Source organism: Musca domestica, unplaced genomic scaffold (genome assembly GCF_030504385.1).
Source record: "Musca domestica strain aabys unplaced genomic scaffold, Musca_domestica.polishedcontigs.V.1.1 62, whole genome shotgun sequence".
NCBI classification, from domain to species: domain Eukaryota; kingdom Metazoa; phylum Arthropoda; class Insecta; order Diptera; family Muscidae; genus Musca; species Musca domestica.
In genome coordinates this window covers 1,203,688-1,217,404 of record NW_026712369.1, presented here as the reverse complement: position 1 = coordinate 1,217,404, position 13,717 = coordinate 1,203,688, and the positions used below count along the sequence as shown (strand labels likewise).

General features: G+C 30.6%; 2 protein-coding genes across 2 annotated transcripts; one reads left to right on the top strand and one right to left on the bottom strand.

Annotated features, from left to right (window-relative positions):
* The first annotated feature begins 319 nt into the window (after positions 1-319).
* LOC101895162 (gustatory and odorant receptor 21a-like) lies at positions 320-4,961 on the top strand. The gene is made up of 4 exons (XM_005189933.2): positions 320-1,423; positions 2,507-2,652; positions 2,743-3,101; positions 4,768-4,961. The coding sequence occupies exons 1-4, from the start codon at positions 663-665 to the stop codon at positions 4,861-4,863; spliced, it is 1,362 nt and encodes a 453-aa protein (XP_005189990.1). The 5' UTR covers positions 320-662; the 3' UTR covers positions 4,864-4,961.
* Positions 4,962-8,770: 3,809 nt separating this feature from the next.
* On the bottom strand, positions 8,771-12,157 carry LOC101895334 (gustatory and odorant receptor 21a-like). The gene is made up of 4 exons (XM_005189934.3): positions 11,324-12,157; positions 9,437-9,582; positions 9,016-9,374; positions 8,771-8,951 (listed from the first exon to the last, which is right to left on the bottom strand). Exons 1-4 carry the CDS (start codon positions 12,082-12,084, stop codon positions 8,850-8,852), a joined length of 1,368 nt encoding a protein of 455 aa, XP_005189991.1. The 5' UTR covers positions 12,085-12,157; the 3' UTR covers positions 8,771-8,849.
* Positions 12,158-13,717: the final 1,560 nt, after the last annotated feature.

Genomic DNA, 13,717 nt, shown 5'->3' with positions numbered 1-13,717 from the left:
ATTATTTGCCAAGGACTTTTATTTTCAAGAATTCGATTTCCAAGGACTTGACTTTATTTCAGGTCTATAATTTTTTTTGTATTACTGACCTCTCGGCATACATTGTACTTGGAATTTGATATTTTGAACATTAAAATTTTTTTATTTTCCAAAGACTTTTATTTTTCCGATTTCCGAAGACTTTAAGAAAGGACTTTATTTCCAGTCTATGAAAATATCCTTTAAATAAAAATTTTTCTATTTTATTTTATTACTGACCTCTCAGCAAGCATTGCCCCAAGGCATTGAAAAGGACATTCCCCTTTGGAAAAAAATCTGTAAATACTTTTCTTACTTATCTTCGAAATTCCATTGTTTTCCTTATCCTTGACCTTGGATATCGCTGTTTAATCACAGCAAAGGGAAGTTGTAACCTTGTCGAGAGAGAAATTGAATGAAAAAGCCAACACGAGAAGGAAACATCATCAAAAATGCCACCCCTGGAAGGCCACAAGTCCTTGGCCATAAAGTCATTAATGAATTTTAAATGATTGCTTTTGGTCGCTCCCGGCTATAAAAGCATGGCATATGGAGGCCTGGGCATTTAGTGTCTTTGGAGAAGTTTGAAAGTGAAAAAGGAATTATTTTTTGAAAAACCAAAAAAAAAAAGAAAAAAAAAAACAATGGCATTTTGGGCCACCGTCAACAGTGGAAATCCCTCGACCCCGAAAATTGTACCAGTCCTAAATCCCAATCAGCGCCAATTCCTGCAGGATGAAATAACGTATCAGAATAAAATTAAATTTTTGGCCGAAAATGATGGAGCAAATCTCACCGATTTCTATGTGCGCAAGGAGGAGGTGTTCGACGATCCGGAGTTGTTGGATAAACATGACTCATTCTATCACAATACGAAAAGTTTGCTGGTCCTCTTTCAAATCATGGGTGTCATGCCGTTACATCGTAACCCTCCGATTCAGGGTATACCAAGAACGGGTTATTCATGGATTTCAAAGCAATTCTTTTGGGCTCTCTTTGTCTACACCGTCCAGACATGTGTGGTGGTAATGGTGTTGAGGGAACGGGTGATCCACTTCAAAGAGGGTCCCGACAAACGTTTCGATCAGGCGATCTATAATGTCATATTTATTAGTTTGTTGTTTACAAATTTCCTCCTCCCCGTGGCCAGTTGGAGGCATGGCCCCCAGGTTGCGATTTTTAAAAATATGTGGACCAATTATCAGCTGAAATTTTTCAAGGTCACAGGAACGCCAATTGTTTTTCCGAATCTATATCCCCTGACATGGGGTCTGTGCATTTTCTCCTGGGTCTTGAGTATTTTGATAAATTTGTCGCAGTATTTTTTGCAGCCAGATTTTAAATTTTGGTATACCTTTGCCTATTATCCGCTGATTGCCATGCTCAATTGTTTTTGTAGTCTGTGGTGAGTTGGGAAAATGGAAAATTTAATTTTCTTGGAAAATTTCAATATCTTCAAAAATTTCAATTTTTTTCAAAAATTTCAATTTTTTTCAAAAATTTACTTTTTTTAAAAATTTCATTTTTTTTTTCAAAAATTTACTTTTTTTAAAAATATCATTTTTTTCAAAAATTTCACTTTTTTAAAAAAAATTCATTGTCCTAGAAAATTTCAATTTTTTGGAAATTTTATTTTTTTTTGGAAAATTTTATGTTTCTGGAAAATTTCAATTTTCAATTTTATTTTCTTGGAAAAATTTCATTTCAATTTCTTCAAAAATTTAATTTTTTTCAAAAATTTAATTTTTTTCAAAAATTTAATTTTTTTCAAAAATTTAATTTTTTCAAAAATTTAATTTTTTTCAAAAATTTATTTTTTTTTTTCAAAAATTTATTTTTTTTTAAATTTCATTTTTTTTTTAAACTTAATTTTTTTCATAAATTTAATTTCTTTTTTTTTTCAAAAATTAAATTTTTTTTTTCAAAAATTAAATTTTTTTCAAAAATTTCATTTTTTTTTAAATTAAATTTTTTTTCAAAAATTTCATTTTTTTTCAAAAAGTTCACTTTTTTAAAAAAATTTCATTGTCCTGAAAAATTTCAATTTTTTGGAAATTTTATTTTCTTGGAAAATTTCATGTTCCTGGAAAATTTCAATTTTCAATTTTATTTTCTTGGAAAAATTTCATTTCAATTTCTTCAAAAATTTCATTTGTTTCAAATTTTTTTTTTAAATTTATTTTTTTAAAAAAATTTCATTTTTTAAATTTAATTTTTTTTTTATAAATTTAATTTTCTTTTGAAAATTTCAATTTTTTTCAAAAATTTCATTTTTTTTCAAAAATTTATTGTTTTTTCAAAAATTTAATTTTTTTTCAAAAAGTTCATTTTTTTAAAAAATTTCATTGTCCTGAAAAATTTAAATTTTTTGGAAATTTTATTTTCTTGGAAAATTTTATTTTCCTGGAAAATTTCAATTTTCATTTTAATTTTCTTGGAAAAATTTCATTTTCTACGAACATTTTCAAAATTTCCTCGTTTTTTTAAGGTACATAAATTGCACGGCCTTTGGCATAGCCAGCAAGGCCCTATCGGAATCGCTGCGCAAAACGCTGAGGGGTGAAAAACCGGCAGAGAAATTAAGCGAATATAGATATCTCTGGGTGGATCTCAGTCACATGATGCAGCAGTTGGGTAAGGAGAGAGAGAGAGAGAGAGAGAGAGAGAGAGAGAGGAGAAGATAGAAAAATTTAAAAATATTTCAAAATTTTCCTCCCTTTCCAGGTCGTGCCTACTCCAACATGTACGGCATGTATTGCCTTGTGGTCTTCTTCACCACCATCATTGCCACCTATGGCTCGTTTAGTGAGATTCTAGACCATGGAGCCACCTACAAGGAGGTTGGTCTCTTTGTCATTGTTTTCTATTGCATGAGCCTGCTATATATTATATGTAATGAGGCCCATCATGCCTCTCAGAAGGTGGGTTTTGATTTTCAGACACAGCTGCTGAACATCAATTTGACGGCCGTGGATACAGCCACTCAGAGGGAGGTTGAAATGTTTCTGGTGGCAATTGCCAAAAATCCGCCGACCATGAATTTGGATGGCTATGCGACCATTAATCGGGAGCTGATAACATCGGTAAGAAACAGGATTTTTTAAATAATTTTTTTTTCTAATTTTATTAGTAATGGGGATTTTTGAGGTTTCGAAATCGTTAAGTTCTTCGCAAATATGTGGGCAACCATTTCTTATACCTTACCGAAAAATGTTTTTCACATTGGTGGCGCCCAAGTGTAAAAATTGTCCTCATGGTTGGGACTTGTAAGCATGTTGGATTTAAAAAATAAGCATTTTACTAAAAACCAAAGAAATATGAATTTTTTATCAAAAAATTAAGTAGCAACATAAACGTGGATTTTTAAATTTTTTTTTTGCCAAAAAAGGAAACGTGGATTTTTAAAAATATTTTTTGCCAACAAAGAAAGCGTGGATTTATAAAAAAAATATTTTTGCCAACAATGGGAAAGTTTTTTTAAAAAAGCTGGTTTTTTTTTTGCCAACAAAGGAAACATGGATTTTTTTAAAACATTTTTTCTGACAAGAAAGGAAAAACGGAATTTTTTTTTGCCAACAAAGGAAGCATGGATTTTTTAAAAAAATATTTTTTGCCAATTAAGGAAACGTGGATTTTTTAAAAAAATATTTTTTGCCAACAAAGGAAACGTGGAATATTGTAAAAAAATATATTTTGCACAAAAAGGAAATGTGGATTTAAATATATATATATATATATATATATATATATATATATATATATATATATATATATATATATATATATATATATATATATATATATATATATATATATATATATATATATATATATATATATATTATTTTGCCAAAAAAGGAATCATGGATTTTTTAATAAAATATTTTTTTTTTGCCCACTAAGGAAACGTGGATTTTTTAAAAAAAATATTTTTTGCCAAAAAAGGAAAGTTGGTATAAAAAAAATATTTTTTACCAAAAAGAGAAACGTGGATTTTTAAAAAAAAAATTTTTTTGCCAAAAAAGAGAGTTGGTTTTAAAAAAAAAATATTTTTTACCAAAAAGAAAAACGGGGATTTAAAAAAAAAAAATATTTTTTACCAAAAAGAGAAACGTGGATTTTTAAAAAAAAAAAAAAAAATTTGCCAAAAATGAGAGTTGGTTTTAAAAAAAAAATATTTTTTACCAAAAAGAAAAACGGGGATTTAAAAAAAAAATATTTTTTGCCAAAAAAGGAGAGTTGGTTTAAAAAAAAAATATTTTTTACCAAAAAGAGAAACGTGGATTTTTAAAAAATATATTTTTTGCCAAAAAAGGAGAGTTGGTTTAAAAAAAAAAATATTTTTTACCAAAAAGAGAAACGTGGATTTTTAAAAAAAAAATATTTTTTGCCAAAAAAGGAGAGTTGGTTTTAAAAAAATATATTTTTTACCAAAAAGAGAAACGTGGATTTAAAAAAAATATTTTTTGTCAACAAAGAAAATGTGGAATTTTGTAAAAAAAAATATATTTTTTACCAAAAAGAGAAACGTGGATTTAAAAAATATTTTTTTGTCAACAAAGAAAATGTGGAATTTTGTAAAAACAATATATATTTTTTGCCAACGAAGGAAACGTGGAATATTGTAAAAAAGGAAACTTAGGTTTAAAAAAATATTTTTTTTCTTTGAATATTTCAATCTTACTATTTAAATTTGATAAAAATAATTATTATTATTTTTTTAATACATTTCCTTCTTCTTGTTTCCAGAATGTCTCTGTTATGGCCACATATTTAGTGGTCTTGTTGCAGTTTAAAATCACTGAACAAAGGGGACTGCGTACACAGCAGGCGGCAATATCGTAATTACCAATTGGAACTGGAAAATCATGGCAAAGAAAAAGATCACAAAAACCAGAATAAAATATACTATTTTATTGCTTAGATTTACTTACTCAATTTAAAAAAAACCGAAATAAAAAAAGCTTCAGAAATCCGCAGGTCTGATTTTAAAATGTAAAAAACAAATTAGATTTTCTCGTTGAAAACAATAAATTGTACAAATTATAGCCAGCGCCATCTACATGCCACAAAAATGAGTACTGAAATGCAGTAAAGACACTCACCATTTAATACATGTTTGCCACGGGTACTGTACAAAATATTTGGTTACATTCTCTCTCAATAGATGCCTCTCAGTATGTTATGAGAAAATGGTAATTGATGTGGATGGATGGCCCTTGAAAAAATATTCTTTAAAAAATCTACGCCTTCGGCCGGGCCAAACTTTTAATACCCTCCACCTTAGAGTAAAAGAAACATTAGAAGAAATGTGGCAAAAACCATTACAATGCCGAATATCGGGAGGGACCGTTATATGGGGGCTACACCAAAATGTGGACCCATAATTACAATGCTTTGCCACTCGAACTAGGACCCATTATGACCCACAAATACCAATTTTTAGACAAATCAGTGAAAAAATGTGGCAAAAACCATCAAAATACCGAATATCGGGAGGTACTGTGGGTGCTATACCACAACGTGGACCTATACATGCAATGTTTTGCCACACGCTCAGGGACCCGTTACGACCTACAAATACCAATCCGTGAAAAATGGGGCATAAATCATCAAAATACCGAATATCGGGAGGTACCGTTATATGGAGACTATACCAGAACGTGGACCGATATATCTCATTTTCAATTCCAACCATCCTAGACACAATGCAAATTGCTCTGCTAAATTTTGGCACTCTACGTCAAATAATGTGGGCTGTATCGTGATTTCAACAGACAGACAGACAGACGGACATCGTTAAATCGACTTAGATTTTTATGCTAATTATAAATATATATATATATATATATATATATATATATATATATATATATATATATATATATATATATATATATATATATATATATATATATATATATATATATATATATATATATATATATATATATATATATATATATATATATATATATATATATATATATATATATATATATATATATATATATATATATATATATTATGGGGCCTATGACGAATATTTAAGGATGTTCCAAACGGAATGACAAAGTTAATATACCCTCCTTTCCAAGGTGGAGGGTATAAAAAAAACCGCGCCTGTTTGGATGGATGGCCCTTGAAAAAATATTCTTTAAAAATCCACGCCTTGGAAAAAAATTCTTTAAAAAATCCAACCCTATCTGGCCCTTGAAAAAAATTCTTTAAAAACCCACCCCTGTCTGGCCCTTGAAAAAAATTCTTTAAAAAATTCACGTCAGGGCCTTGAAGAAAAATTCTTTAAAAACCCACCCCTGTCTGGCCCTTGAAAAACAATTCTTTAAAAACCCACCCCTGTCTGTCCCTTGAAAAAATTTCTTTAAAAACCCACCCCCGTCTGGCCCTTGAAAAAATTTCTTTAAAAACCCACCCCTGTCTGGCCCTTGAAAAAAATTCTTTAAAAAATCCACGTCTGGGCCTTGAAAAAAAAAATTCTTTAAAAAATCCACGTCTCGGCCTTGAAAAAAAAAAAATTCTTTAAAAAATCCACGCCGACCTGGCCTTTGAAAAAAAAAATCTTTAAAAAATCCACGCCGACCTGGCCTTTGAAAAAAAAATTCTTTAAAAAATCCACGCCGACTTGGCCTTTGAAAAAATATTCTTAAAAAAATCCACATCGGTCTGGCGCTTGAAAAAATATTCTTTAAAAAATCCACGCCTGGGATGGCCCTTGAAAAAATATTCTTTAAAAAATCCACGCCTGGGATGGCCCTTGAAAAAATATTCTTTAAAAAATCCACGCCTGGGATGGCCCTTGAAAAAATATTCTTTAAAAAATCCACGCCTGGGATGGCCCTTGAAAAAATATAATTTAAAAAATCCACGCCTGGGATGGCCCTTGAAAAAATATTCTTTAAAAAATCCACGCCTGGGATGGCCCTTGAAAAAATATTCTTTAAAAAATCCACGCCTGGGATGGCCCTTGAAAAAATATTCTTTAAAAAATCCACGCCTGGGATGGCCCTTGAAAAAATATTCTTTAAAAAATCCACGCCTGGGATGGCCCTTGAAAAAATATTCTTTAAAAAATCCACGCCTGGGATGGCCCTTGAAAAAATATTCTTTAAAAAATCCACGCCTGGGATGGCCCTTGAAAAAATATAATTTAAAAAATCCACGCCTGGGATGGCCCTTGAAAAAATATTCTTTAAAAAATCCACGCCTGGGATGGCCCTTGAAAAAATATTCTTTAAAAAATCCACGCCTGGGATGGCCCTTGAAAAAATATTCTTTAAAAAATTCACGCCTATTTGGATGGATGGGCCTTGAAAAAATATTCTTTAAAAAATCCACGCCTGTTTGGATGGATGGCCCTTGAAAAAATATTCTTTAAAAAATCCACGCCTGTTTGGATGGATGGCCCTTGAAAAAATATTCTTTAAAAAATCCACGCCTGTTTGGATGGATGGCCCTTGAAAAAATATTCTTTAAAAAATCCACGCCTGGGATGGCCCTTGAAAAAATATTCTTTAAAAAATCCACGCCTGTTTGGATGGATGGCCCTTGAAAAAATATTCTTTAAAAAATCCACGCCTGGGATGGCCCTTGAAAAAATATTCTTTAAAAAATCCACGCCTGGGATGGCCCTTGAAAAAATATTCTTTAAAAAATCCACGCCTGGGATGGCCCTTGAAAAAATATTCTTTAAAAAATCCACGCCTGTTTGGATGGATGGCCCTTGAAAAAATATTCTTTAAAAAATCCACGCCTGTTTGGATGGATGGCCCTTGAAAAAATATTCTTTAAAAAATCTACGCCTGGGATGGCCCTTGAAAAAATATTCTTTAAAAAATCTACGCCTGGGATGGCCCTTGAAAAAATATTCTTTAAAAAATCCACGCCTGTTTGGATGGATGGCCCTTGAAAAAATATTCTTTAAAAAATCTACGCCTGGGATGGCCCTTGAAAAAATATTCTTTAAAAAATCTACGCCTGGGATGGCCCTTGAAAAAATATTCTTTAAAAAATCCACGCCTGGGATGGCCCTTGAAAAAATATTCTTTAAAAAATCCACGCCTGGGATGGCCCTTGAAAAAATATTCTTTAAAAAAACCACGCCTGGGATGGCCCTTGAAAAAATATTCTTTAAAAAATCCACGCCTGGGATGGCCCTTGAAAAAATATTCTTTAAAAAATCCACGCCTGGGATGGCCCTTGAAAAAATATTCTTTAAAAAATCCACGCCTGGGATGGCCCTTGAAAAAATATTCTTTAAAAAATCCACGCCTGGGATGGCCCTTGAAAAAATATTCTTTAAAAAATCCACGCCTGGGATGGCCCTTGAAAAAATATTCTTTAAAAAATCCACGCCTGGGATGGCCCTTGAAAAAATATTCTTTAAAAAATCCACGCCTGGGATGGCCCTTGAAAAAATATTCTTTAAAAAATCCACGCCTGGGATGGCCCTTGAAAAAATATTCTTTAAAAAATCCACGCCTGGGATGGCCCTTGAAAAAATATTCTTTAAAAAATCCACGCCTGGGATGGCCCTTGAAAAAATATTCTTTAAAAAATCCACGCCTGGGATGGCCCTTGAAAAAATATTCTTTAAAAAATCCACGCCTGGGATGGCCCTTGAAAAAATATTCTTTAAAAAATCCACGCCTGGGATGGCCCTTGAAAAAATATTCTTTAAAAAATCCACGCCTGGGATGGCCCTTGAAAAAATATTCTTTAAAAAATTTAATTTTTTATATTTTTTGCTTATATTTGTATCTTGTCTATTATTGCGGAAAATAATAAAAATAAAAAATAATGGCCATTCATCTTCAAGGATCCATGGCAATGGCCTGCTGAGAGCGCAGGCCCCTTTGTTCAGTAATTTTGAATTGCAGCAGCACCACTAGATATGTTGCCATAAAGGATACATTCTGAAAAAATCAAAAAAATTAAATTTAAAACAAAACTATTTCCGATTCCCACTCCCTAGCTTACCGACGTTATCAGCTCCCTATTGATATTGGCATAGCCATCCAAATTCATGATGGGCGGATTTTTCGATATGGCCACCAAAAACATTTCCACCTCTTTTTGGGTGGCCGAATCCACAGCCGTTAGATTTACATTCAGTAGTTGAGTCTGAAAATCCAAGCCCACTCTCTGGGAGGCATAATGGGCCTCATTGCAGATAATGTACAGCAGACTCATGCAATAGAAAACAATGACAAAGAGGCCCACCTCTTTGTAGGTGGCACCATGGTCGATAATTTCACTCAACGACCCGTAGGTGGCAATGATGGTGGTGAAGAACACTACCAGGCAATACATGCCATACATGTTGGAATAGGCACGACCTGGAAGGAGATAATTTTTTTTTTATAAATTGAGGATATGTTTCTCCTCTTGAAAGTGTTACCCAATTGCTGCATCATGTGACTCAAGTCCACCCATAGATAACGATATTCGGTGAGTTTTTGGGCCGGTTTTTCACTTCTTAGGGTTTTCTGCAGGGACTCGGAGAGGGCACGACTGGCGGTGCCAAAGGCATTGCAGTTTATGTACCTGAAACAAATAAAAAAAAATATTTTTAAATAACTCCACGCCTATTTTTTCTTAAAAAAAATATTTTTAAATAACTCCACGCCTATTTTTTCTTAAAAAATATATTTTTAAATAACTCCACGCCTATTTTTTCTTAAAAAAAAAATATTTTTAAATAACTCCACGCCTATTTTTCTTTAAAAAATATTTTAAATAAATTCCCGCCTATTTTTCTTTTAAAAAAATATTTTTAAATAAATCCACGCCTATTTTTCTTTTAAAAAAATATTTTTAAATAAATCCACGCCTATTTTTCTTTAAAAAATATTTTAAATAAATTCCCGCCTATTTTTCTTTAAAAAATATTTTAAATAAATTCCCGCCTATTTTTCTTTTAAAAAAATATTTTTAAATAAATCCACGCCTATTTTTCATTTAAAAAAATATTTTTCAATAAATCCACGCCCATTTTTCTTTTAAAAAAATATTTTTAAAAAATATCCACGCCTATTTTTCTTTTAAAAAAATATTTTTAAAAAATATCCACGCCTATTTTTCTTTTAAAAAAATATTTTTAAAAAATATCCACGCCTATTTTTCTTTAAAAAAAAAATTAAATAAATCCACGCCTATTTTTCTTTAAAAAAACATTTTTAAATAAATCCACGCCTATTTTTATTTAAAAAAAAATATTTTCAAACAAATCCACGCCTATTTTTCTTTTAAAAAAATATTTTTAAATAAATCCACGCCTATTTTTCTTTAAAAAAAATATTTTTAAATAAATCCACGCCTATTTTTCTTTTAAAAAAATATTTTTAAATAAATCCACGCCTATTTTTCTTTAAAAAAAAATATTTTTAAATAAATCCACGCCTATTTTTCTTTTAAAAAAATATTTTTAAATTAATCCTCGCCTATTTTTCTTTTAAAAAATATTTTTTTTTAATAAATCCACTCATATTTTGTCTTGAAAAAATATTTTTAAATAAATCCACGCCTATTTTTCTTTTAAAAAAATATTTTTAAATTAATCCTCGCCTATTTTTCTTTTAAAAAAATATTTTTTTTAATAAATCCACTCATATTCTGTCTTGAAAAAATATTTTTAAATAAATCCACGCCTATTTTTCTTTTAAGAAAATATTTTTAAATAAATCCACGTCTATTTTTCTTTAAAAAAAATATTTTTAAATAAATCCACGCCTATTTTTCTTTAAAAAAAAATATTTTTAAATGAATCCACGCCTATTTTTCTTTTAAAAAAGTATTTTTAAATAAATCCACGCCTATTTTTCTTTAAAAAAAAATATTTTTAAATAAATCCACGCCTATTTTTCTTTTAAAAAAATATTTTTAAATAAATCCACGCCTATTTTTCTTTAAAAAAAAAATATTTTTAAATAAATCCACGCCTATTTTTCTTTTAAAAAAAATATTTTTAAATAAATTCACGCCTTTTTTTCTTAAATAAACATTTTTGAAAAAATATTTTTTTAAAAATATCCACGCCTATTTTTCTTAAAAAAATTTAAAAAATATCAAAGACTATTTTTCTTAAAAAATATTTTTGATAAAATATTTTTCAAAAATATCAACGCCTATTTTTCTTAAAAAATGTTTTGAAAATATATTTTCAAATGAATCCACGCCTATTTTTCTGGATAAACATTTATTTATGAGTTCCACGGATTTTTCTTGGGTAGTTATTTTAAAAAAGGTCCCTGAAAATATCCTCTTTTACTCTTCGAATATTACTCACCACAAACTACAAAAACAATTCAGCATTGCAATCAACGGATAATAGGCAAAGGTATACCAAAATTCAAAATCTGGCTGCAGGAAATACTGCGACAAATTTATCAAAATACTTAGGGTCCAGGAGAAGATGCACAGACCCCAGGTCAGGGGATATAGATTGGGAAAAACTATTGGCGTTCCGGTGACTTTCAGAAATTTCAACTGATAATTGGTCCACATATTTTTGAAAATCGCAACCTGTGGTCCATGCCGCCAACTGGCCACCGGAAGGAGGAAATTCGTAAATAACAAACTAATGAAAATGACATTGTAGATGGCCTCATCGAAGCGGGTCTCTGAATTGGTAACGAATTTATTCACCCTCTCCTGCAGGACAAAGATGACCACCGTTGTCTGAATGACATAGACAAACATGGCCCACAACACCTGTTTCGAAGTCCATGAATAGCCGGTGCGTGGCAAATTCGGCTTGGGTGGGTTCCGATGTATCGGCATAACACCCATGATTTGAAACAACACCAAAAGACTCTTCGTGGTGTGATAGAAGGAATCATGTTTATCCAACAGCTCCGGATCGTCGACGGTCTCCTCCTTGGGCACATAATAGTCGGAGAGATTGACGTCATCATTGTCGGCGAGAAAATTTAATTTTTCCCGATATCTCAGTTCGTCGTGAAGAAACTGCTTTTGACTGGGAGTCAATGCGGGCATTACTCGGGGTGATGCTACCTCGCGACTGGCCACTGTTGCCCAAAAGGCCATTTTACTTAGATGGTATTTTTTCCGCCGTTAGGTGCCCGAATAAAATTTTAAGAATTACTGTCAGGATTCCCTTGTGGGTTACTTGCTTAAATACTGCCGCTTGTTTGACTTCCATGGCAGTTAGTTAGTTTCAAACTTTTCAAGTTTAACTAATTAGAAATTCAGTCAAAGGAGGAATACAAAAGTTTGTTTACCTTTAAAGGTCGCCTCTTTAAACATAAATCGCAATAGTCCCAAGGTCAAGGGCACCAAATGAAGAGCAATGGTTAGCGGGTCAGCTAGAACTTTGGTTGAGGCCAAAGGCGAGTCTATTGATGGTCAAAATGCAATCAATAACATGGAATATAAAAACAAATCTTTTATTTCAACAAGGACTATCAGAGGAAATCAATTTAAAATAACGAAACCAATTTCAAAAGAACGTGGATTTTTTTAAAAATATTTTTTACGGCCTCAAAGGAACGTGAAATTTTTAAAAAATATTTTGGATGGCCATAGCAGGAAAGTGATTTTTGTAAATATTTTTCTAAGGTCCTGAAAGGATCATGGATTTTTTTAAAGGACTTCAAAGGAACGTGGATTTTTAAAAATATTTGTTATTGGTCGTCAAAGGAACGTGGATTTTTTAAAAATATTTTTTGAAGAACCTCAAAAGAACGTGGATTTTTTAAAAATATTTTTTAAGGTCGTCAAAGCATCGTGGATTTTTTAAAAATATTTTTTAAAGGTCCTCAAAGGAACGTGGATTTATTAAAAATATTTTTTGAAGAACCTCAAAGAAACGTGGATTTTTTAAAAATACTTTTTGAAGAACCTCAAAGGAACGTGGATTTTTTAAAAATATTTTTTGAAGAACCTCAAAGGAACGTGGATTTTTTAAAAATACTTTTTGAAGAACCTCAAAGGAACGTGGATTTTTTAAAAATATTTTTTGAAGAACCTCAAAGGTACGTGGATTTTTTAAAAATATTTTTTGAAGAACCTCAAAGGAACATGGATTTTTTAAAAATATTTTTTAAAGGTCCTCAAAGGAACGTGGATTTTTTAAAAATATTTTTTAAAGGTCCTCAAAGGAACGTGGATTTTTTAAAAATATTTTTTAAAGGTCCTCAAAGGAACGTGGATTTTTTAAAAATATTTTTTAAAGGTCCTCAAAGGAACGTGGATTTTTTAAAAATATTTTTTAAAGGTCCTCAAAGGAACGTGGATTTTTTAAAAATATTTTTTAAAGGTCCTCAAAGGAACGTGGATTTTTTAAAAATATTTTTTAAAGGTCCTCAAAGGAACGTGGATTTTTTATAAATATTTTTTAAAGGTCCTCAAAGGAACGTGGATTTTTTAAAATATTTTTTAAAGGTCCTCAAAGGAACGTGGATTTTTTAAAAATATTTTTTAAAGGTCCTCAAAGGAACGTGGATTTTTTAAAAATATTTTTTAAAGGTCCTCAAAGGAACGTGGATTTTTTAAAAATATTTTTTAAAGGTCCTCAAAGGAACGTGGATTTTTTAAAAATATTTTTTAAAGGTCCTCAAAGGAACGTGGATTTTTTAAAAATATTTTTTAAAGGTCCTCAAAGGAACGTGGATTTTTTAAAAATATTTTTTAAAGGTCCTCAAAGGAACGTGGATTTTTT

Coding starts and splice junctions, on each gene's coding strand:
- LOC101895162 (XM_005189933.2), top strand. CDS start 663: ATGGCATTTTGGGCCACCGTCAACAGTGGAAATCCCTCGACCCCGAAA. Junction 1,424..2,506: donor AATTGTTTTTGTAGTCTGTG/GTGAGTTGGGAA, acceptor CGTTTTTTTAAG/GTACATAAATTGCACGGCCT. Junction 3,102..4,767: donor ATCGGGAGCTGATAACATCG/GTAAGAAACAGG, acceptor TCTTGTTTCCAG/AATGTCTCTGTTATGGCCAC.
- LOC101895334 (XM_005189934.3), bottom strand. CDS start 12,084: ATGGCCTTTTGGGCAACAGTGGCCAGTCGCGAGGTAGCATCACCCCGA. Junction 9,583..11,323: donor AATTGTTTTTGTAGTTTGTG/GTGAGTAATATT, acceptor TATTTGTTTCAG/GTACATAAACTGCAATGCCT. Junction 9,375..9,436: donor TCACATGATGCAGCAATTGG/GTAACACTTTCA, acceptor ATCTCCTTCCAG/GTCGTGCCTATTCCAACATG.